General features: G+C 37.1%; 2 protein-coding genes across 2 annotated transcripts; one reads left to right on the forward strand and one right to left on the reverse strand.

The window, feature by feature from the left end:
- Positions 1-15,885: 15,885 nt before the first annotated feature.
- Positions 15,886-16,932, forward strand: GCK72_022523 (uncharacterized protein; the record flags this gene model as incomplete). The annotated part of the gene is made up of 4 exons (XM_003090854.2): positions 15,886-16,210; positions 16,262-16,446; positions 16,492-16,686; positions 16,735-16,932. 4 exons carry the CDS (start codon positions 15,886-15,888, stop codon positions 16,930-16,932), a joined length of 903 nt encoding a protein of 300 aa, XP_003090902.2.
- A 4,150-nt stretch (positions 16,933-21,082) lies between these two features.
- Positions 21,083-21,871, reverse strand: GCK72_022524 (uncharacterized protein; the record flags this gene model as incomplete). Its single annotated transcript, XM_003114229.2, has 1 exon — positions 21,083-21,871. The coding sequence occupies one exon, from the start codon at positions 21,869-21,871 to the stop codon at positions 21,083-21,085; it is 789 nt and encodes a 262-aa protein (XP_003114277.2).
- Positions 21,872-23,808: the final 1,937 nt, after the last annotated feature.

The following is a 23,808-nucleotide window of genomic DNA, read 5'->3' on the forward strand; positions in this document are numbered from 1 at the left end:
GAAGAATTACGAGAGATCTGAAAAATAAAGTTATTTGCAAGAAAAAGAGTAGAAATGAGAGGAAAAAACGGAAAGAGAAGAACAATTGAAAGAAGATAAACAAAACCAAGCAGCACAGGGAAAACGTGCAAACACAAGGATTTGTACAGTAGTAACCGGAAAAAAACTAACTTATTTCGGTGAAAATGTTTATAAAAAGAAAATCTAAAAACCACTGATTTCTATAGAATCCTAATAAATTTAGTTCTGTCGAATTCAAATACTGGAGAAATTCAATATTTGGAAATTATAAAAAAAGATTCACAAAAATTTGTGATTTCAAAAAAATTCAAAAAATTCGACAAAATTCTCCTCAAAGGTAATTTTTTAATCGATATCTTTAAATCGAATAGACTTCAAACTGAAATCTCTGCTTTTATATCATACGAAATTTTTCATGATTCAAAAATATATTAATCATATTTTAAGCGTTTTAAACTTGAAAAATGGCGTTTCAAAATTGAAACATAGTGTTTTAAACTTAAAACATGGCGTTTTGAACTTTAAACATGGCGTTTCAAATTTGAAACACGGCAAATCATCTCCAACAATCTTCCAAGACGTCGTCTTGTAAAATACAAAAAAAAACAATTATCTTTTGATGCAATAATTTGGCTCCAGGACGTTTCGACACCAGACATTTCGACAGCAATGAAAATCGAGTTAAATTTGTCTCAAAAAGGAGATGGTTTTAGGGTTTGAAGGGTCCGGGGTTCGGCCCCAGGTGCATGAAAAAGTGTTTTATTTTTATTTTTGGCTTTTTGGTACCAATCTGACAACCAGGGTTCGACCCCCACTGGTATCAATGTTTTTTGTTTTCTTATTTTTAACATTTTGGTACTAATCTGACGTCCGGGGTTTGACTCTTGATGCTGGGAAAGCTTATTTTGACTTTGATTTCTGACATTTTTCTTTATCTAAGCTAGATAGAAGTACAGTTGCGAGGAAGATAGGAATAGCCCTTGGTCAAACGACTTGTGCGTGCATAAACTCAAATGATGCTAATTCGAATGTTCGGGAAACCACTCCCGGAATACGGAGAAACTTTTCTCTCATACAAAATAGGGAATGGTTTTTCAAGAACATGTACAAGTCGTTTGATCAAGAAATATTCCCATCTTCCTCGCAATTGTACTTGCTTAGATGAAGAAAAATGTCAGAAATCAAAATCAAAAAAGTTTTGCCAGCATCAAGAGTCGAACCCCGGACATCAGATTAGTTCCAAAATGTTTAAAATTTTAAAAAAACAAAAAACATTGATACCCGTTGGGGTCGAATCCTGGTTGTCAGATTGTTACCAAAAAGCCAAAAATAAAAATAAAACACTTTTTCAAGCAACCGGGGTCGAAACCCGGATCCTTCAAACCCTAAAACCATCTCCTTTTTGAGACAAATTTTACTCGATTTTCAATGGTGTCGAAATGTCTGGTGTCGAAATGTCTGGTGTCAAAACGTCTGGTGTCGAGTTGTCGTGGTGTCGAAACGTCGCGGAGCCAATAACTTTCAGAAAAACCAATTATCTCCTGATAAAACCAATTCTTTCCTTGTAAAACCAATTGTCTCCTGAAAATCAATTGTTTTCTGAAAAACACCAATTATCTCCTGAGAAAACGAATTATCAAGTGAATATTTAAAAGGAAAACAAACCAATGAGCTATAGTTGTCATGAGAAGAAGATGAAAAGCTGAAAATCTGTAAAGGTTGTTAATGTCTGAAAATATGTGTGTATATGTGTAGCAAAAGAGTCATGTATATTGTCTTCTGTACAAGAAGTGGTGTGTTCCATTAGAATAGTGTTTCCAAATAACCTAACAAACGACGTTTGACGAAGAGGTCATGAAAAGACTAATTGTGGAGAGACCGAGAGTACCCCTTTGCAGTCCGTCGAAGATGAAGAAGAAAAGTGAGGACGATGAAATAATATTGTTTTCACAGGAAAACAATCAAAATTTTTTGTGGCCGACCTAAATCCTCCACCTTGATGGCAGAGGTTCTCAGGGTTCTAACTAATTACCACAGAACCAAGTGACACCCGAAGGGTCTCTTTGGCATGGATTTTTTGACTACCGACAGGTGATTTCAGTAAATCACAGTTTCAGAAACACGTCAGTTTGTCATAAAGACAGTTGATGCGTGTTATCAGAAAGACATCGAAGATGGTCTATCTGTGAAGCGAAAGACTCAAATAGATAGTTTTTTCATGATTTTTGATCTGATGTCTACTCTTTTCTTCTATTTTTGCGCGCAGTCAACCCCATACTTCAACATCAAATCAGAGACCAATCAAAACTTCTATTTCAATTTTCCGCTAAACGAGATAGGCATCTTTTGCCTTTTTCTCCTCCGTACCGAATCCTCCGTCGTTATTGTCTATTGATCCGTCGTTATTGTTTATTGAATCCTACTCCTCGAATGGTTGTCCGGATTGAATTCAAAAATAGATGAATAAAACGAAAACAATTTAAAAAAAAAGAAATTTTTGCGTATGCGGTTTTCATTGTTTCAATTGCTATTTCTCACACTCTCTCATTTCACAAAACGTTTTTACATATTAGCTTTTTCTCATTTCAGCTTGAGAAGCTTTGGGCGCGCAATTCGCTGTACATCCGAGGTAAATCTCCGCGCATTGATTAAAAAAATGAAAAAGATTATTAAAAACGACAAATAATTAAAAAAAACAATAAATTTGAAAATTGTATATTTGTCAAGGCGGCTCCGGAACATTTCGAAACCGGACATTTTGAAACCGGTAAAACGCGTATAAATTTTTTCTAGAAAAGAGGTAATATTATGGTTCCGAGGGTCCGGGGTTCCGGGCCTGGCAAAACGTTTTTGAATTCCGTTTTTGGTCTTTTGGTACGAATCTGACAACCAGGGTTCGATCCCTGCTTTTTATTTTTCGTTTTTTGATATTAGTTTACTGTCGAGGGATCGACTCCGGATGTTGGAAAAATGGTTTTTTGTTAAGATTTCTAAAAAATCAATAAAAATGATTTTGCCAGCATCCGGAGTCGATTCCTCGACCGTAGACTAATACCAAAAAACGAAAAATAAAAAGCAGGGATCGAACCCTGGTTGTCAGATTCGTACCAAAAGACCAAAAACGGAATTCAAAAACGTTTTGCCAGGCCCGGAACCCCGGACCCTCGGAACCATAATATTACCTCTTTTCTAGAAAAAATTTATACGCGTTTTACCGGTTTCAAAATGTCCGGTTTGGAAATGCCCGGTTTCGAAATGTCTGGTTTCGAAATGTCCCGGAGCCGTCAAGGCACGGTGATTTTTCAAAATTCCCTTTAAACATAAAAAATTTAGCTTTTTCACAAAAAATTCAAAGTTTTTCAAAAAAGAAGTGTTTTGATTTTAACACCCGGGCCTAGAAAATTATGAAAAAACGAAATAATTACAAAATGAGAAAAAAAGTCCTTGAGTGAAAAATTAAAAGAGGAAAACTGTAAAAATGGGAAATATGTCCAATTAAAAATGTATGCAGTTCGAGTTGAGATGTTTATGTCAATTTTCAAACACAACCAATTATTTGCAGCCCACGCCTTCTTACAACTGCGCCCCACCGCAAACGAGAGAGTATCTGCGAGAGATGCAGAGTTTTTTTCTGACGCGAAACAGATTTCCACCATTTTTGATCTATTTTGGAATAATTTTTTCTTGAAAATTGGCAAATTTTGAATTAAAACTTGTAAAATCTGTTTCGCGCCAGAAAAAACTCTGCATCTCTCGCAGATACTCTCTCGTTTGCGGCGGAGCGCATTTGTAACGAAATTGTCACGCTAATATTTCACAATAAATTTTTCTCAATACTCTAAAAATTTCTTTCCAATTATTGGGAAATTTTGACATTTGAAAGACTTCTTTGAAAATGTTTTAAATAGAACAAAAACTGGATTTCAAAAACAATAGAATGACGGCATGATTTATTTTTGTTCACACCCAAGATGGCAAAAAAATGTTGTAATATTTTTGGAAAATGTTTTTGGTTAATCTAATACAATTATTGTTAAACAGACTTATCACAGGCCGGGTCGACCTGGAATCGGAAATATTCTCGGCCGGTTTTGAAAAATGTCATGAAAAAAATTGATGTTTTAATTTTATTCTGAAAATTTTATGGAATTTAAAAAAAAGTATAGTTTTTGACCAAAAATTCTGAATCAAAAAATGAAAATTAAGGCATTTTTACTATTATAAATTTACAGTCTGCCGCTGTTGGGCTTTAAAGGCGCATGGAATTTGTTTGGATGGGTCTCGTAGTTAAAAGCATGAAAACCGTAGTAAAAATATTAAAAACCGTAGTAGAGTACGGTTTTTCACCCATTTCTACTACGAGACCCATGCTAACAAATTCCACGCGCCTTTAAAGCCCTACGGCGGCAGACTGTAAATGTATGATATAAATTTTCGGAGCATTTTGAAAAAAATGTCAGAGTTCCCATTATTGAATCCGGACCGAGTGAAAATTCGACCCAGGCCGAGGCGGAAGTGTCATTTTAAGTGAATTTTTGGTTGTGTTTGAAAAATTTCATAAAACACTCAACTCATCTGCAATCGAAACCAACGAATTCGAAGAATTCGGAAAGTGCGCAGCAATAAAAATTGCGCGCTGCAAAATAAAGCGTCTGCTTCCTAACAAGAGAAGTATTCCCAAAAACATCTCCAAATCCTCAAGGCAATCCAAAAAGCTCGATAAACCTTAAGAATTGGGGAAGTTTTGGGAATTTCGTAACTGATAACTTCTCTAAAGATACTAATTATTTTTCTAAAACTACTATAATTTTTCAGTCCCGCCCACAGTCTTAACGCAGTCTCCCTGTCTCTCTCACACGATCCCAGAACCTCCCATCCCAACTCTTCTTTCGGTACCCCTAGAAGAGAACCCAGCCACCCAAACCCGTCATCCTCCCGTTTTCAATTCACTTTCTATCAGTTTTCTGAGATAGAAAGTGAATGAAAACACCTATACCTGAAACCAAACAAAAATAAACTACCTGAAGTTCCTTCGATTGATGTAGAAAGTTGAAACGGTCGAATTGAAGACGTTAAAGTTGAAGATGATTCCGACGAGAAGTTTTGAGAAGCACAATTGAATCAACGAGCTGAAACAAAAAGTTTTTTTTCTTTATTTTTTTGATTAAAAAGAAATTAAACTCACTTTATTTCTAATTATCATTGATTCCGAAGCGGCTTTCTCAGCTCCAGAGATTTTGAGCCTTTGCGATGATATATTACACTGAAAAAAGTTATTTGAGAGGCAGAATTTGCAAAAAATTAAAAAATCGGAAAAATTAAAAAAATTTTATCTAGAAAGTTAACCGTTCAAAATGGTAATAAAGAAGCCCATAGGTAGTTTTGAGCACAGAAGAACAATATCAAGCCTTGAAAAAAAAATTTTAACGGTGGGAATGTGCATTTTTCAAAAATTTTAGGCCGATCACAATTCTTTTTGAATTTTTAGAAACTTTTTGAAATCTATTTTCTCGCAATAAATTTATAATTTTAGCCCCTTATAAGTAGTGTCCTGTCAAAAAAATTCAGGTCTCAAAATTCGAAATTTCAAAAGTTATGAATTTTTTTCTATTATTTTAATTTTTATCTTGCAAAGGTGAAAAAATGGAAATCTGGAAATGCGCTTAAACGACGCAGCGTAAAATTTACGTCTAGAAGAGCTTTTGTTTTGGAAAGATCGGATAAAATACTGGTGAGAAAAAATCGATAAAATTTGAAAAAACGAGCAAAAAACAACAAAAATGTGGCAAAAAGTGGGCGGAGTCTGATGACGTGTCGATCGTGGCGAGACCCAAGTGACGGAAAATTTCATGCTCCTTTTTTCGAAATTTTCAAAGTAGAGGAAACCCCATGAATGTATATATGTCTAGAACCCAAATTTTATGAGAAATTCGAAAAAAATAATATTTTTCGGGTTACGGTAGTTTTAGGATTACTGTAGCCATTTTCGTGTCAAGACCCAATTTTTCGAAAATCGTCAAAATTGAACCGTTTCACAAAATTCTTTTTGCATCATATTCAGATTACTACAACAAATTTTTTCAGAGTTTTATTTTTTTGGTTACGGTACTTTCAGTGTTACTGTAGCCATTTTCGTGTCAAGACCCAATTTTTCGAAAATCGTCAAAATTGAACCGTTTCACAAAATTTTTTTTGCATCATATTCAGATCACTGCAACAAATTTTTTCAGAGTTTTATTTTTTTGGTTACGGTATTTTTAGGGTTACTGTAGCCATTTTCGTGTCAAGACCCAATTTTTCGAAAATCGTCAAAATTGAACCGTTTCACAAAATTCTTTTTGCATCATATTCAGATTACTGCAACAAATTTTTTCAGAGTTTTATTTTTTTGGTTACGGTACTTTTAGAGTTACTGTAGCCATTTTCGTGTCAAGACCCAATTTTTCGAAAATCGTCAAAATTGAACCGTTTCACAAAATTCTTTTTGTATCATATTCAGATTACTGTAACAAATTTTTTCAGAGTTTTTTTTTTGGTTACGGTATTTTTAGGGTTACTGTAGCCATTTTAAAGACCCAATTTTTCGAAAATCGTCAAAATTGAACCGTTTCACAAAATTTTTTTTGTATAATAATCAGAATATTGCAACAAAGTCAAAAAAATCTGCTAATATGGTTCACGGTAGTTTTTTGGCTTACTGTAACCATTTTCGTGGCAAGACCCACGTGACGAAATATCACATGCGCTTTTTTTTTCGAGATTTTTGAAGAAAGTTGCGCTAGAGGAGGTAAGTGCGCTCTACTAATAATTGCTGGAAACCATGAGACTTTCTCTGGAAAATACTGCAAAAAGACGGTTTGAATTGCGAAAAATTAACTGAAAATGCGTTTTTTCAGGTGCGGATTTACGTGAGATTAGGTGTCGATTTAGGGGAGGTTAGGTGTCGATTTACGGGAGGTAAATCCATCCGAAATTACACGTAAATCCACACCAACTTGCCGTAAATTGACACCCAACCTCCCGTAAATTGACACATGACCTCGCGTAAATCTACACATAACTCCGTAAATCGACCCTTACGAAAGATTGATGTAGATTTACGGGTTAAGTGACTCATCTGATGATCTTGTTCAAAATTCTGTTATTCTCAATCGTTGGGAGCAGGAAATAACACAATTTTCAACAAAATTAGCATTAGAGAGCACTTGCAATGCTTTTAGACACCTGCAAACGACTAAATGTTTTTTTGGAAATCCTCTGTTTGTCCGGATGTCTGAAGAGATGTGCCCTAGGAATCAAAACCTCATTCTGACAAGTGCGCTCTACTGCTAATTTCTCAAAAAACATATTTTTATGTTCGAAACACCGAAAATGACACTTTTCAAAGTCGTAAACTCCAAAAAATGGTATTTTTCATAGTTTCTAACACCAAAAATCGCAATTTTCTAAAAATTAGCAGTAGAGCGCACCTGTCAGAGTTAGATTTTGATTTCTGGGGCACTTTCGGCGCGTTTTGACCTCCGGAGGCTTTTCAAAATAAAAATTTGGACATAGCTTTTGCGTCAATGTGACAAGTGCGCTCTACTGATAATCCGGGAAAAACTTTTTGGTACCAATCTGACAACCAGGGTTCAATTCCCACTGGTGGAAAACCATTTTTGCTTTTCATTTCTGACTTTTTGCTATCAATCTGACAACCAGGGTTCAATTCCCACTGGTTGTCAGATTGATAGCAAAAAGTCAGAAATGAAAAGCAAAAATGGTTTTCCACCAGTGGGAATTGAACCCTGGTTGTCAGATTGGTACCAAAAAGTTTTTCCCGGATTATCAGTAGAGCGCAATTGTCACATTGACGTGGAAGCTATGCCTAAATATTTATTTTGAAAAGCCTCCAGAGGTCAAAAAGCGCCGAAGGTGCCTCAGAAATCAAAATCTCTCTCTGACAGGTTCGCTCTACTTTTAATTTCTAGAAAAATGCAATTTGTGGTGTTTAAACTTTGAAAAGTGTCATTTTCGGGGTCTCGAACATAAAAATATGTTTTTTGAGAAATTAGCAGTAGAGCGCACTTGTCAGAATGAGGTTTTGATTCCTGGGGCACATCTCTTCAGACATCCGGACAAACAGAGGATTTCCAAAAAAACATTTAGTCGTTTGCAGATGTCTAAAAGCATTGCAAGTGCTCTCTAATGCTAATTTTGTTGAAAATTGTGTTATTTCCTGCTCCCAGCGATTGAGAATAACAGAGCTTTGAACAAGATCATCAGATGAGTCACTTAACCCGTAAATCTACATCAATCTTTCGTAAGGGTCACTTTACGGAGTTATGTGTAGATTTACGCGAGGTCATGTGTCGATTTACGAGAGGTTAGTTGTCGATTTACGGCAAGTTGGTGGGGATTTACGTGTAATTTTGTATGGATTTACCTTTCGTAAATCTACACCTAACCTCCCCTAAATCGACACCTAATCTCACGTAAATCCGCACCTGAAAAACGCATTTTCAGTAAATTTTTCGCAATTCAAACCGTCTTTTTGCAGTATTTTCCAGAGAAAGTCTCATGGTTTCCAGCAATTATTAGTAGAGCGCACTTACCTCCTCTAGCGCAACTTTCTTCAAAAATCTCGAAAAAAAAGCGCATGTGATATTTCGTCACGTGGGTCTTGCCACGAAAATGGTTACAGTAAGCCAAAAAACTACCGTAAACCATATTAGCGGATTTTTTGACTTTGTTGCGATATTCTGATTATTATACAAAAAAATTTTGTGAAACGGTTCAATTTTGACGATTTTCGAAAAATTGGGTCTCGACACGAAAATGGCTACAGTACTCCTAAAACTACGGTAACCAAAAAAATAAATTTTTCAAAAAGTTTGTTGCAACAATCTGAATATGATACAAAAAAAAATTTTGTGAAACGGTTCAATTTTGACGATTTTCGAGAAATTGGGTCTTGACACGAAAATGGCTACAGTAACCCTAAAAATACCGTAACCAAAAAAATAAAACTCTGAAAAAATTTGTTGCAGTAATCTGAATATGATACAAAAAAAATTTTGTGAAACGGTTCAATTTTGACGATTTTCGAAAAATTGGGTCTTGACACGAAAATGGCTACAGTAACCCTAAAAGTACCGTAACCAAAAAAATAAAACTTTGAAAAAATTTGTTGCAGTAATCTGAATAAGGTACAAAAAAAATTTTGTGAAACGGTTCAATTTTGACGATTTTCGAGAAATTGGGTCTTGACACGAAAATGGCTACAGTAATCCTAAAACTACCGTAACCCAAAAAATATTATTTTTTTTGAACTCCTCATAAAATTTGGGTTCTAGACATATATACATTCATGGGGTTTCCTCTACTTTGAAAATCTCGAAAGAAGGAGCATGAAATTTTCCGTCACTTGGGTCTCGCCACGATCGACACGTCATCAGACTCCGCCCACTTTTTGCCACATTTTTGTTGTTTTTTGCTCGTTTTTTCAAATTTTATCGATTTTTTCTCACCAGTATTTTATCCGATCTTTCCAAAACAAAAGCTCTTCTAGACGTAAATTTTACGCTGCGTCGTTTAAGCGCATTTCCAGATTTCCATTTTTTCAGCGCCGCGAGATAAAAATTAAAATAAACGAAAAAAATTCATAACTTTTGAAATTTCGAATTTTGAGACCTGAATTTTTTTGACAGGGCACTACTTATAAGGGGCTAAAATTATAAATTTATTGCGAGAAAATAGATTTCAAAAGGTTTCTAAAAACTCAAAAAGACTTGGGATCGGCCTAAAATTTTTGAAAAATGCACATTCCCACCGTTAAAATTTTTTTTTCAAGGCTTGATATTGTTCTTCCCGGCTCAAAACTACCTATAGGCTTCTTTTTTACTATTTTGAACGGTTAACTTTCTAGATAAAAATTTTTTTAATTTTCCGATTTTTTAATTTTTTGCAAATTCTGCCTCTCAAATAACTTTTTTCAGTGTAATATATCATCGCAAAGGCTCAAAATTTCTGGAGCTGAGAAAGCCGCTTCGGAATCAATGTCAATTGGAAATAAAGTGAGTTTAAATTCAAAAATAAATTTAAAAAATAAAGAAAAAATAAAAAACTTTTTGTTTCAGCTCGTTGATTCAATTGTGCTTCTCAAAACTTCTCCTCGGAATCATCTTCAACTTCAACGTCTTTAATTCGACCGTTTCAACTTTCTACATCAATCGAAGGAACTTCAGGTAGTTTATTTTTGTTTGGTTTCAGGTATAGGTGTTTTCAATCACTTTCTATCTCAGAAAACTGATAGAAAGTAAATTGAAATCGGGAGGATGACGGGTTTGGGTTGCTGGGTTCTCTTCTGGGGGTACCGGAAGAAGAGTTGGGATGGGAGGCTCTGGGATCGTGTGAGAGAGACAGGGAGACTGCGTTAAGACTGTGGGGGAACGGAAAAAATATGGTAGTTTTAGAAAAATAATTAGTATCTTTAGAGAAGTTATCAGTTACGAAATTCCCAAAACTTCCCCAATTCTTAAGGTTTATCGAGTTTTTTGGATTGCCTTGAGGATTTGGAGACGTTTTTGGGAATACTTCTCTTGTTAGAAAGCAGGCGCTTTATTTTGCAGCGCGCAAGTTTTATTGCTGCGCACTTTCCGAATTCTTCGAATTCGTTGGTTTCGATTGCAGATGAGTTGAGTGTTTTATGAAATTTTTCAAACACAACCTGTCTGCCGCCGTAGGGCTTGAAAAGCGCATGAAATTTGTTAGCATTGGTCTCGTAGTTGAAATGGGTGAAAACCGTACCCCACTACGGTTTTAAATATTTTTAATACGGTTTTCATGCTTTCAACTACGATCCTAACAAATTCCATGCGCCTTTAAAGCTCTACAGCGGCAGACTGTGAATTTATAATAGTAAAAATGCTTCAGTTTTGACAAGTCTGTTTAAAAATAATTTTATTAGATTCACCAAAAACATTTTCCAAAAAATCACAATATTTTTTGCCTTCTTGGGTGTGAAAAAAATGAAATCACGCCGTATTTCTATTGTTTTTGAAATCCAGCTTTTGTTCTATTTAAAACATTTCCAAAGAAGTCTTTCGAATGTCAAAATTTCCCAATAATTGGGAAAAAATTTTAGAATATTGAGAAAAATATATTGTGAAATATTAGCGTAGCAATTTTGTTACAACTGCGCTCCGCCGCAAACGAGAGAGTATCGGCGAGAGATGCAGAGTTTTTTCTGGCACGAAACAGATTTTACAAGTTTTAATTCAAAATTTGCCAATTTTCAAGAAACAATTATTCCAAAATAGATCAAAAGTGGTGAAAATCTGTTTCGCGCCGGAAAAAACTCTGCGTCTCTCGCCGATACTCTCTCGTTTGCGGTGGGGCGCAGTTGTAAGAAGGCGTGGGCTGCTAATATTTGGTTGTGTTTGAAAATTGACATAAACATCTCAACTCGAACTGCATACATTTTTAATTGGACATATTTCCCATTTTTACAGTTTTCCTCTTTTAATTTTTCACTCAAGGACTATTTTTCTCATTTTGTAATTATTTCGTTTTTTCATAATTTTCTAGGCCCGGAGTTAAAATCAAAACACTTATTTTTTGAAAAACTTTGAATTTTTTCTGACATTTCGAAACTGGACATTTCAAAACCAGACATTTCGAAACCGGTAAAACACGTATAATTTTTTTCTCGAAGAGAGGTGGTATTATGGTTCCGAGGGTCCGGGTTTTGACACCGGGCCTGACAAAACTTTTTTGCATTCCGTTTTTGGTTTTTTGGTACGAATCTGACAACCAGGGTTCGATCCCCACTGGTGGCAAAACCTTTTTGGTTTCTGTTTTTAGCTTTTTGGTACGAATCTGACAACTAGGGTTCGATCCCCACTGCAGATTAAATATTTTTGCTTTATATTTTTCGTTTTTTGGTATTAGTTTACTGTCGAGGGATCGACTCCGGATGTTGGAAAAATGGTTTTTTGTTAAGGTTTAAAAAAAATCAATAAAAGAGATTTTTCCAACATCCGGAGTCGATCCCTCGACCGTAGACTAATACCAAAAAACGAAAAATATAAAGCAAAAATATTTAATCTGCAGTGGGAATCGAACCTTGGTCTTCAGATTGGTACCAAAAAGCTATAAACAGAGACCAAAAAGGTTTTGCCACCAGTGGGGATCGAACCCTGGTTGTCAGATTCGTACCAAAAGACCAAAAACGGAATGCAAAAAAGTTTTGTCAGGCCCGGTGTCAAACCCCGGACCCTCGGAACCATAATATTACCTGTTTTCTAGAGTAAAATTTATACGCTTTTTACCGGTTTCGAAATGTCCGGTTTCGAAATGTCTCGGAGCCGCCTTGACAAATTTACGATGTTCAAATTTTTAGTTTTTTTGAATTATCTGTCGTTTTTATAATCTTTTTCATTTTATGCGCGGAGATTTACCTCAGATGTACAGCGAATTGCGCGCCCAAAGCTTCTCAAGCTGAAATGAGAAAAAGCTAATATGTAAAAACGTTTTGTGAAATGAGAGAGTGTGAGAAATAGCAGTTGAAACAATGAAAACCGCATACGCAAAAATTTCATTATTTTTTTAAAAAAATTTTCGTTTTATTCATCTATTTTTGAATTCAATCCGGACAACCATTCGAGGACGAGGATTCAGTGGACAATTAAAATGGAGGATTCAATAAACAATAACGACGGAGGATTCGGTACGGAGGAGAAAAAGGCAAAAGATGCCTATCTCGTTTAGCGGAAAATTGAAATAGAAGTTTTGATTGGTCTCTGATTTGATGTTGAAGTATGGGGTTGACTGCGCGCAAAAATAGAAAAAAAGAGTAGACATCAGATCAAAAATCATGAAAAAACTATCTATTTGAGTCTTTCGCTTCACAGATAGACCATCTTCGATGTCTTTCTGATAACACGCATCAACTGTCTTTATGACAAACTGACGTGTTTCTGAAACTGTGATTTACTGAAATCACCTGTCGGTAGTCAAAAAATCCATGCCAAAGAGACCCTTCGGGTGTCACTTGGTTCTGTAGTAATTAGTTAGAACCCTGAGAACCTCTGCCATCAAGGTGGAGGATTTAGGTCGGCCACAAAAAATTTTGATTGTTTTCCTGTGAAAACAATCTACTCTTATTTCATCGTCCTCACTTTTCTTCTTCATCTTCGACGGACTGCAAAGGGGTACTCTTGGTCTCTCCACAATTAGTCTTTTCATGACCTCTTCGTCGAACGTCGTTTGTTAGGTTATTGGGAAACACTGTTTTAATGGAATACAGCACTTCTTGTACTGAAGACAAATGACTTTTTTAGTACAAATATACACGTATTTTCAAACACTAATAATTTTTGCAGGTTTTCAGCTCACTATTGATGAGAGCATCAGATTCAAGCCAGTTTGTTGAATGTTTCTTTTGTAATTGTTTTTTTCAACAGGTGGAACAAAATCTTAGAAAGCGGCTGGAGATTATGCACCAAGTTTCAAACCCGATAATTTGTGGAGAGAAAGAATAAACACACGTCAATTTGAATACAGCAGATGATTTTGTTTAGATTCAAATTACAAATTATTTAACATTCATCGTGACTCTCAAGTATATCACAGAAAACTATTTGTCACAAAAATGATTTTTATCATCCTTTTATTCACTTCCTATTTAACACTGACACGTTACATTCAGAAAAGTTAAGTGACATTTGAATTAAGGCGGGGGCACAGAGTTAGAAGTTATGAGCATTGAGGGTAAGATATTTAATAAGATTTAACGTGAAATAATTAGATTGAGAACACCGGGAAGAGATTTTAACGGGGAAAACATGTTCAGGAAGTTTATTCCACCAATTGTTAGACCGGTCAGTGTAAAAACACTGGGAACGTGTATACAACTGTTTTTACGTTTACTCAACGAGTATTTGATGATTTCGCATTCATTAGGTGCCACAGGCAAATGCACTGGATAGATGGGCTAGTTATATATTAGAAGGATATTCAGTATAGTGTGTAAAAGATTTCAAACAAAGCTCTTTATTTGGAGGTATCTGAAGCAGTGAACCTTTTAGAAATTTTCAAAGTTTTTCATAATGAAACTTCGAACATCCTTAGCTGTTCTCAGACCCATCAGAAACAGGAATTCAAATGAAGAAAAAAAACTAGAAACGTTCTCAATCTAGTTTTGTACAACATCTTTTTTTAAATGTATCTTCATAAAAGATTTTACTAAAAAATTGACGTTAAAAGAACATATTTTTGGAAATTTCAGAATAATTTTAACTTTCTCAGAAATAGATATCATTTTGGACTATCAGATTATTCTGGCTGCATACCATATCTATTTTGAGACTTTACCAACCGTCTTTACTTTTGTTCTGCAATAGTTTTTGATTTCCTTGTGACACTCTTCAAAACTTTGTGTTTGCACGTTTTCCCTGTGCTGCTTAGTTTTGTTCTTTGTTATTTGATATATCTTTCGGCTCTATTACAGTTTAGATGTCCTTTGAAAACTTGAACGTCCCAAAAAACATTTAGACGTCCCAAAAAACATTTAGACGTCCCAAAAAACATTTAGACGTCCCAAAAAACATTTAGACGTCCCAAAAAACATTTAAACGTCCCAAAAAATGTTTAGACGTCGCTTGAACACTTTCAGTGGCTTTTAGTGTTGAAGGGACGTCTAATCATTTTTTGGGACGTTTCAATGTTTTTTGGGACGTCTAATTATTTAAAACCAAATTTTCAGACTTCAAGGGACGTCTCAATATTTAATGGGACGTCTAAACATTTTTTGGGACGTCTAAATGTTTTTTGGGACGTTTAAACATTTTTGAACATATTTGGGATCCATCTAAACTGTAATAGAGCCTATCTTTCTTGCTATTCTTTCTTTCTCATTTTCTCTCTCTATCCCTCTTTTTTCTCACTAATTACACTTATTTTCAGTTTCAACAGACAACTCGATCAGGAGCTTTCATTGCTTGAAAAATGTGAGTTTTTGGGTTTTTTCACGAGTGTTTCGAGAGACTAAAACAAACCAAAAATATTTTAACAAAAATTGGACAAAGAAAGTTCAGCACAGCATTAGCTTCTCAGTGCAAAAATGAGCATTTTCAAGACTCCCACAAAAATCAGAAATTACTCAAAAATTACTTTTTTCTCATTTTTTTCAAAATTTTTTGTACTGTACGTGTATTTCCAAAAGTGTAGATCGTATTGCTTGTGTTGGAACTTTCGAAAATTTTCAAACAAATTTTTTGTAGATGCTCCATTTTTGAAAATTTAAGAAACTCCGCAAAATATTTTCTGAAAATAAATTCTGCAATCAAACTATGTCAAAATCATCTTTACATCCGTTATCATACGTACAGCATAAAAAAATTCGAAAACAATGAGAAAAACTTTAATTTTGGGAGTCTTGAAAATTCTCATTTTTGCACTGAGAAGCCACAAAAACGCGAACAACTTTTTTCACAGAATCGTTCTGCAAAATTGGAATACAGATTTGAAATCAGCGCAAAATTTCCGTTCTAGCGATATATATCTCGACCTGTAACTCCATCTCGACTCGGGATCCTTCCCTAGTCAGAAAGTGGAATAAATTATTTTCTATAAAAATTTAGGACTCTTTTTCAGTTTAGATGTTCTTTGAAAACTCGAACGTCCAAGTTCCAGAATGCCTAGTTGTTTTTTGGGAGTATAAATATTCAAAACCGAACATTTCGGAACACTTTTAAGATTCTAGAAAACTTGAAAATGTTTTGAGCGTCGTCTAAATGTTATAAGGGGCGTCGTAGTGTTTTTTGGGACGTTCAACTTTTCAAACAACATCAAAACTGCCGCAACTAAAGTAAAGGCATATTGATGTGTGAAAAGTGTATAATTTTTCGAACAGAATTTTTTTTCAGGGATATCAAAGAAGTCAACAAAGATACGTTCGACTACAAGGCAATTGAAAAAATTGCAGACGGTCGTTTTTCGACAGTTTTCAAGGGATTTCAGAATGGTATTGGCAGCGAGAGACGCACCGACGGTGGTGACCAAAAGAAGGTCATCATAAAAGTTTATCCGAAACAAGCTGCCGTTTGGCGTAATTCTATTGAGATTAAGATTCTCAAGGGTCTGCTGAAAGTCGACTGTTTCCCTCAATTTCTTGACGCATACAATGGGGACAAATACATTTTCATTGGTAAGTTTACTGTTTTTCAGAATTAGGCATTTACGCATCTATTAATTTCAGTTATGGAGCCGGCTGGAGAGAGCCTCAAAACCGTCGTCAGCAGAAGCCCGAATGGAAAGATTTCGAATGAGAATGCGGTACGTGTCGGATTCCAACTCCTACGTGCAGTGCGTTACTTGCACTTAGGTGGTTACATGCATCGGGAGATTTCATCTGGCAAAGTTTTGGTGGGACTGATCAAAAACGTAAGGATATCAGAACGATTTCCTGATAATCTGGTAACTTTTTAGCAAGTCTTGATCAAGCTCACCGGTTTCGGAGGTGCCACTTCGATCGAAGTCAAGAACCGGCGCTCGTCGTTGTTCGTTCAGATCAACATGCCGCCTCGTCCGAAGTACACGGTCATCGAAGACTTCTTGAAGGCGGTGGGTGTTCTCGTGGAAATCGCTGTGCCAAATGCTCGTGGAATGGAAGGAATTAACATCGTTCGTTTCTAAAGTGAAAAATTTAATGAGTATAAAATTATATTTCAGAAAGAGTACACGATGCCAGCGCTTCATAATAGCCAGATGTGGATTGGTGAGATCTGGCAAGGACTCAAAAAGTTGGTTGAAGAGAAGAATCCAGACACTGATTTCATGTACGGTCTCCTCAACAATGCTGTGTCTGGACTCAACAAAAAATCGCCAATGAGCTATTCCATCTCAAATGGGTCTTTGATTCTTGATTAAATATGTTCTTGTCGAAACTTCTTTTCGATGTTTTCTATAGTAGTTCTCAAAGCATTTCCTTTCTTATTCAAATATTCAAAGTAGTTTCCATTCAATATTTCCATCTCTTTTTGTAATGATGTCAGAATTTCACTTGACGATTCCTAAAGTCTAAAATGCATCATGTACTATCCCTTTTTTCATTTTCATTTCAAATATTTTCTTTCAATCTCTTCACTTCCTTTTCAAATCAACAAATGTCTTCTCCATAATCAATTTTATTTCATTTCAAATATTTTTCATTTCAAATATCAATCAAGTTCACTATTCGATTCCTACGGTTTGGTCTCGCGCATCATCTGTACTATTTAAAAATGACGAAATAAATTGATTTTTTCCGAAGATGGTTTTCTCAATAGATAATTGGTTTCCAACCAGCTCCGAGTTGGTTAATTAGGAGATAATTGGTTTCATCAGGAGACAGATAATTTAATCAGTAGACAATTCTGTTATCAAGAGAAATTTGGTTGATTTTTTCAAGAGATGGTTGGTTTTTTCAAAAGACAGTCGTGTCTCTCCAGAGATAATTGATTCTATCAACAAAAAAAAATTGATCTTATCAGGAGATCACTGGATACATCAATAGATAATTAGTATTATCAGGAGATCATTTTGTAAACGGGAAAGGGACTTTGCCGTATCCTTCCGTCTAAAGTACAGAAAACAATGGTTAACAGTGCACTGTGTTTATTAATGAAGGCGGAGAGAGCTCCACTTGGACTGGCTCCCTCCGTCCTTCTATGTGATGGAACTGAATAGAAGATGCAATTCTCGTGAGGCGTGGCACCGCGTGCCTTTTTCTCCCTCGTCCCTCTTACTCAAGTGGCCCACGCGTGTAGCACGTGCCACAAGAGTGACGGAGACTCGGGCGATAGAATAAGAAAGGGACCAACGACCAAGAGGCCGAAGACCCTTTCACAATTTCATAGATAGAGGTAGGACTGGAACATGACATAAATCTGCATTAATTTAATTTATTGTGACTAAAAGGAAACCAAAAAGATACAAAAGACTAGAAACAATCCCTCACGAGACAGTTTCGAGTAGAAAATAGGGATGACATGATACATAGGAAACGGGGAATGAGAATAAATATAAAAAGGAGGGTAGGCAGACAAGTTGGCAAGGGGGAAGAGATAACCGTAGAAGGCAAATTAAAGGAGAGAATAATGATATGTATTTAACAAAATGACCAGATGAGATAATAAATTAAAACCGGGTAATGGCAGAGTCAAGAAGATGTTCAAATTGGGAGGGGGAGAGGAAACTACTAACATTGGCAACAATGGCATTCCAGATGGGAAGGATAAAAGAGAAAAAATTGTCGGAGAGGGGGGAGACATAAATGAGAGTCATGGGTCTTCGTGGAGAACTTGACAGTCTGATAAAGGAATTGAGATTGGGAAAATGAGATGCGCCAGCTATAAATTTATACAGGAGTAATTGGGATTTGAGTCTACGGTGTCTTATAGAGTAGATAGAGAGAAGTTCTAGACGATGCGAATAAGATGAGAAAGCGATATTGCATCGTTGGAGAGTTTTCCTAGAGTAAATTCGAAGAGTGGATTCAAGAAGTCTGGAGAGGGATGAGGAGGGGGCAAGACAGAAAATGACAGAAGCGTATTCAAGAATAGGAAGAACATATGTTTTGAATAGAAAAGAGTAAAATGCCGGATTATTAGACTTGAAAGATTTGAGGATTTGGGAAGAGCGAAGACGAGCTAGAGATACTGACTTTTTAATGTGGGCAGAAAACTTGAGGTCAGGTTCAAAGAGAATTCCGAGATCACGAACAGAGTGGGAATCTAGAATGGGAGAGCCAACGATGTGAAACCGGTGAGAGGGGTTGAGGGAACCCAAGCGGAGTAAACCCGTTTTGGAATGAGCCAAAGGAAGATCATTGGAAACTGCCCAGTCGGAGACCAAGACAATACCTGCTTGGAGGGATAAGGGATAGATTGAAGGCTGATTAATAAATCGTTAATATACAAGAGGAATAATAGAGGTCCCGAGACGGATCCCTGAGGGACACCAGAGTGGATCAGAGCAGAGGAAGGATCGGTGGTACTGTTAACTTTGACGGAAAAGGAACGGGAGGTGAGAAAATCAGAAAACCAAGAGATAAAGAGAGGTGGAATGTCAAATAAGGCAAGCTTGTTTAGAAGTAAATTGAGAGGAACCTGGTCGAACGCCTTTTTGAAATCAAAGAAGACAACATCCAGGGAACCGTGAGTTTTGAGAATTATCTTGTAGTTGGTAACAACTTGAACAAGGGAACTAGGACAGGAGCGCTTGGCGAGAAAACCGTGTTGGTGTGCAGAGAGTTTGTGAAGACAATCTAATTTAATTCGGTTACAAATAATTCTCTCGAAAATTCTGGAAAAGGGGTCCGTGAGCGAGATGGGGCGGTAGTTTTCCGGGCAACCAGGATTACCTTTTTTGTGCACCGGTATAATTACAGCCTTCTTCCAAGAAAGCGGAACTAATGAAGAGCGGAGAGATTCACCAAAGATTATCGAGAGAGGAAGAGATATAGAAGTGGCACATTTTTTAATCAGGAAAAAATTGGCGAGGTGGGGAGAAAAGCCACAGCGAGGAGGAAGTTTTTGTAGGGCATGCTCAATAACCCAAGGAGCGAACAAATCATTGTCAAGCAAAGGGGAAGATGAAGGGCGAGAGGAGGAGAGATGAGGAGCAACGTATGAAGCAGGAGGAGAAGTCTTGAAGTTAGACAAAAAGGAAGATGAGAAAATAGAGGCTTTCTCTGAGTCGGAACAGACGACACGTCCTTGGAAGGTGAGGGAAAGAATACTGGATACGGTTTTTAATCTTCTAGAGATGAGCGAGCGGGCAACGGAAGTATGTGGAGATTTCATGAGGATTTTCTCAGTTCTGGCGTAGTTGCCACGAATGGTTTTGGAGAGATTGCGAATTCTACAGCTGAGAGCGTGAATATCAGTAAAGGAAGCACGATGAGAGGCTAGGAGCTTGGTGAAACGGCTACGAGCACGACGGAGCTGACGAATTGACTTAGAGGGAGGACTAGGTTTTGTCAAAGGCTTGGGTGGAGTGTGCAGTAAGATTAGGTCCGAAAGGATCTGAATAAATTTGTCGAATTTGGAAGAAGGACAGGGGAGGGAACTGAGAATAAGATCCCAGTCCAGAGAAGCAATATCAGAGTTTAACAGGCCATAATTGCACTTTTTATAGTCAAGCTTAGGGAAAGAGGGACTAGGAGAGGGGAGGATAGAAGAAAGAGGATTAGGAAGAAAAGAGAAGTTGACGCTCATGTGATCAGAATTTAAGAGAGGGGGGTGGCAGATCGGAGGAGAAAGAACAATATCATCAGAAGAAATGACTAAATCAAGGATGTTGGCTGTAGTAGATGAGGAGCGGGTAGGGAAAGAAACATGTTGAGTAAGTCCTTTAGAGGAAATGAAATCGGAGAAAAGATGACAAAATGAAGGATCCTTCCAGTCCACAGAAGGGAAGTTGAAATCACCCAGGCAAACTACAGAGGACAAAGGAATGAGGCTTTCAAGGTGGGAAGTGAGAGCAGTTAATTCAGATGATTTACCGTCAGGAGGACGGTAAACTAAAACAAGTGTAAAAGGTGTGAATTTAGGAAGATCAAGGTTTGAGGAAGAAGGAGAGACGAGACAAGCAGAGATTTCAGATTGATGATAAGGGTAGTGGAGGTCTAAGTTGGTCGAGATAGGAGTGAGACATAAGTGATTTTTGGAGAGGAAAGCGACACCACCACCGGAAGATTTGCGGTGGAGAGACGGAATACGGTCGCAGCGAACAACGGAAATGTTACGAGACTCAAAAAGGGAAGAAGGGATGGAATCAGTGAGGAAAGTTTCGGTAAGGGCTAAGATATCATGGGAGGAGGCTAAGAAAAGGTCTATAAGAAGAGAAATTTTGGTAAGGCTGGCGACACCTCGAATATTTGACAAGAGAATATTAATTCCAAAATCAGACTGCGCAAGGTAGGAGGGAACAGAAAGAGAAAAAGGGTTCAAAGTGGGAGAAGAGGATTGCGAAATAGAACACGAAGAATCATAAAAAGAATCAATAAGCACTGGAGATACAATAGGCGGACAGGCACTTATACAAAAGGACGTGGCTTGGAATTGAGCTTGTAGGTGATATCAGACATGATGAATTTCGACTCTTTGGCAATCTTGTTCTGCTCGTAAACGAACTTCCGAGAGGCGCGCAGGGTGTCCAGTTCGGGCTGAGTCAGATCACGTCGGGCACGGGGTTTGCTGGTGATGTCCATAAGAGATTTGTCAGAAGAGCGGATCCGGAGAAAGCCATGCAGGAAGGTATCACGGTCTAGCGAGGAGTCGAATTGGAGCTTGAGCGGGCGAAATTTGGAGGAGCATTGGTGACGGTGAGCTTTCTTAGGAGCAGGCAAGTGATGGGACGAGGCGAGTTTCTGGAAGAAGTCGAGGTCTCGTTCGTCTTGAGCATTGTTATCACGATCGTCTGGCATTCTCTCGATTACCACACGAGTAGCCTTGTCCAAGAGTTTCGCGGCCTCGCGCGCGATATCCAAGGTGCTGAAAGGAGTGACAGATGGAGTAACGACTTGCGGAATATTAGAAGAGGTGTCCATTGGAGAAGAAGTATTGGCAGCAACAAATGGGTCCTGAAGCAGTGGATCCGCGATTTGAGACATGTCAGGGAGGATTTCGCAGGATTCGGCCACTGCGGCAGCGAGTTTGTTCTGACCCGAATCAATTATGGCTCCACGTAGCTGATTGACCAAAGAAGTGAGGGCAGCGACTCGATCATAGAGATCTTTGTAGGCAGAATATGGCACAAATTGCAATGGAGGATCGTCATCAGTAGAAGTCTGCTTCCGCTTGGAAGCTGGACGATTGAACGCCATTAGAGGGGCGGAAATCAATCAATAATAGCGAATGCGGAAAAGAAAGGGAGGACGAAGAAGAGAAAAGAGGGACGAAGAAAAGAAAAGAGGACGAAGAAAAGAAAAGAGGACGAAGAAAAGAAAAGAGAAAAAGAAATCTGATGCCCCCAGGACTGTAAACTGTCTGAAAAAGCTGTTTAACAGCATTAGACTATGGTATCTGCGAAATAGATCAATTTTTATGGAAAATTTTGATTCGAAATGCTGAAAAGAATCAGTCCCGGCGGAGATTGTGAGAGAGAAGATAAAAATTAAAAAGACAATTACGTTTCTCAACAGATAATTGGTTTTCTCAATAGATCGTTGGGGTTTCCAAGAGCTAATTGGTTTTATTACAAAACAATTAGGCTTATTTAGAGATAATTGGTTGTTTCAGGAGAAAATCGTGTTTTTCAAGAGATAATTGGTATTATCAGGAGACAATTAGGTTTCTCAAGAGACAACTGGGTTTTTCAAGAGGTAATTGGTATTATCAGGAGATAATTGTTTTTCTCAAGAGATAACTGTTTTATCAGTGGAGAATCATGGTTCTATAAAAATAATTAGTTTTCTCAAGAGTTAATTGGTTTTTCTTTCAGGAAATAATAGTGTTTTTCATGATATTCTCAGAAGATTTTTTTTGGGCCTGTTAACGATAATTGGTTATTTCAGGAGAAAATCGGTTTTCCCAGGAGATAATTGGTCATTTCAGGAAATAACTGGTTATTCAAGAATTTACTTGGTTATTTAGGGAGATAACAAGTTAATGACGTCATCTCAAGATTTTTTGTATATTCACAGCTTTCATTGATTTTTGAAAACAAAAATGATAGTTCAAGGAAACTTTTGCTTTAAATCAAAGCTTTCTTACTTATTAAGCTATCCAAAGCCTTGTGACTATTGAAAAATAAACATTTGCTATTTTCAGTGCCATTTTAGTGCAAATTGACAATTTTATCCACTTTGCTCAGTACTGAAACTTCTTCTACAATCCCAAATTTCTTTTCAGTTTTACAATCCTTGTGCTCCGTTTTTGGGGAAGTTTGCTGGGCAAGCTTTGGTCGTGCAGATCGATCAATTGAGTTGCTGTGTGCTGGACATGGTTCTAAGACGCAGACGATGTTGCTGACTGTGAGCCTGGATGGCTGAGTGACGATTTCTGTTGGCCTGTGCCGAGCCCATAACACTAGCAAGATACTGTTTAGCAAAGGAAGAAGTCGAATCATGAGCTGCCGTCCCCATAAGACACCACTTACTTGAATGAGTCAAATCCGTGTGGCTAGCATCAGAAAGTCGAAGTGCCGACAGTCAAATCAGTAGCTGCCGTTAGAAGATCCGAATAGAGAATAGTTCATTTCCATCGAACAGTGTTCTGAAGTCTCAAATTATTTTATTGTGGATCTATCAGTTATTTCACTTACGAATATCTCCTTTACTCTCCAACCGCATCTTTCCCAGGACTTTAGAAACATGCATTTGATAGAATAGTGTATTTAAAACGAATAAATTAGAAAAATAATAAATAACGTGGCTGCAAATCTGATGATTTCCAGAGTGCAGTAGAGCGCATGTTTAAAAAGTGGGCGAATTGCCCTACAATTGGGCATCTTGCCCACTCCATCCTCGCTCACAATCCCACTCCTTCAACCTCACCCTCGCCCAACTCTTGCCCAACCCTCGCTCAGTGGCAACCAGCCCAAAGTGAAGACAATTCGCCGAAAATCCCTTCGATTCAATGTACCCTATGATCACGATGTATCCTTTTTCGATGTACCCTTGGATTATGGGCTGGCAGAGAGACTGATACACCTTTGGCGCGTTCGTTGAATTTTGTCGATTTGGACTATTTTCGATTGCTTTTTGACATAAATCTGTAATTTTCACATGTTTTTTCGTTTCTAGTCATTTAAAATTGATAT

This window comes from Caenorhabditis remanei, chromosome X (assembly GCF_010183535.1).
Source record: "Caenorhabditis remanei strain PX506 chromosome X, whole genome shotgun sequence".
Taxonomy (NCBI): Eukaryota; Metazoa; Nematoda; class Chromadorea; order Rhabditida; family Rhabditidae; genus Caenorhabditis; species Caenorhabditis remanei.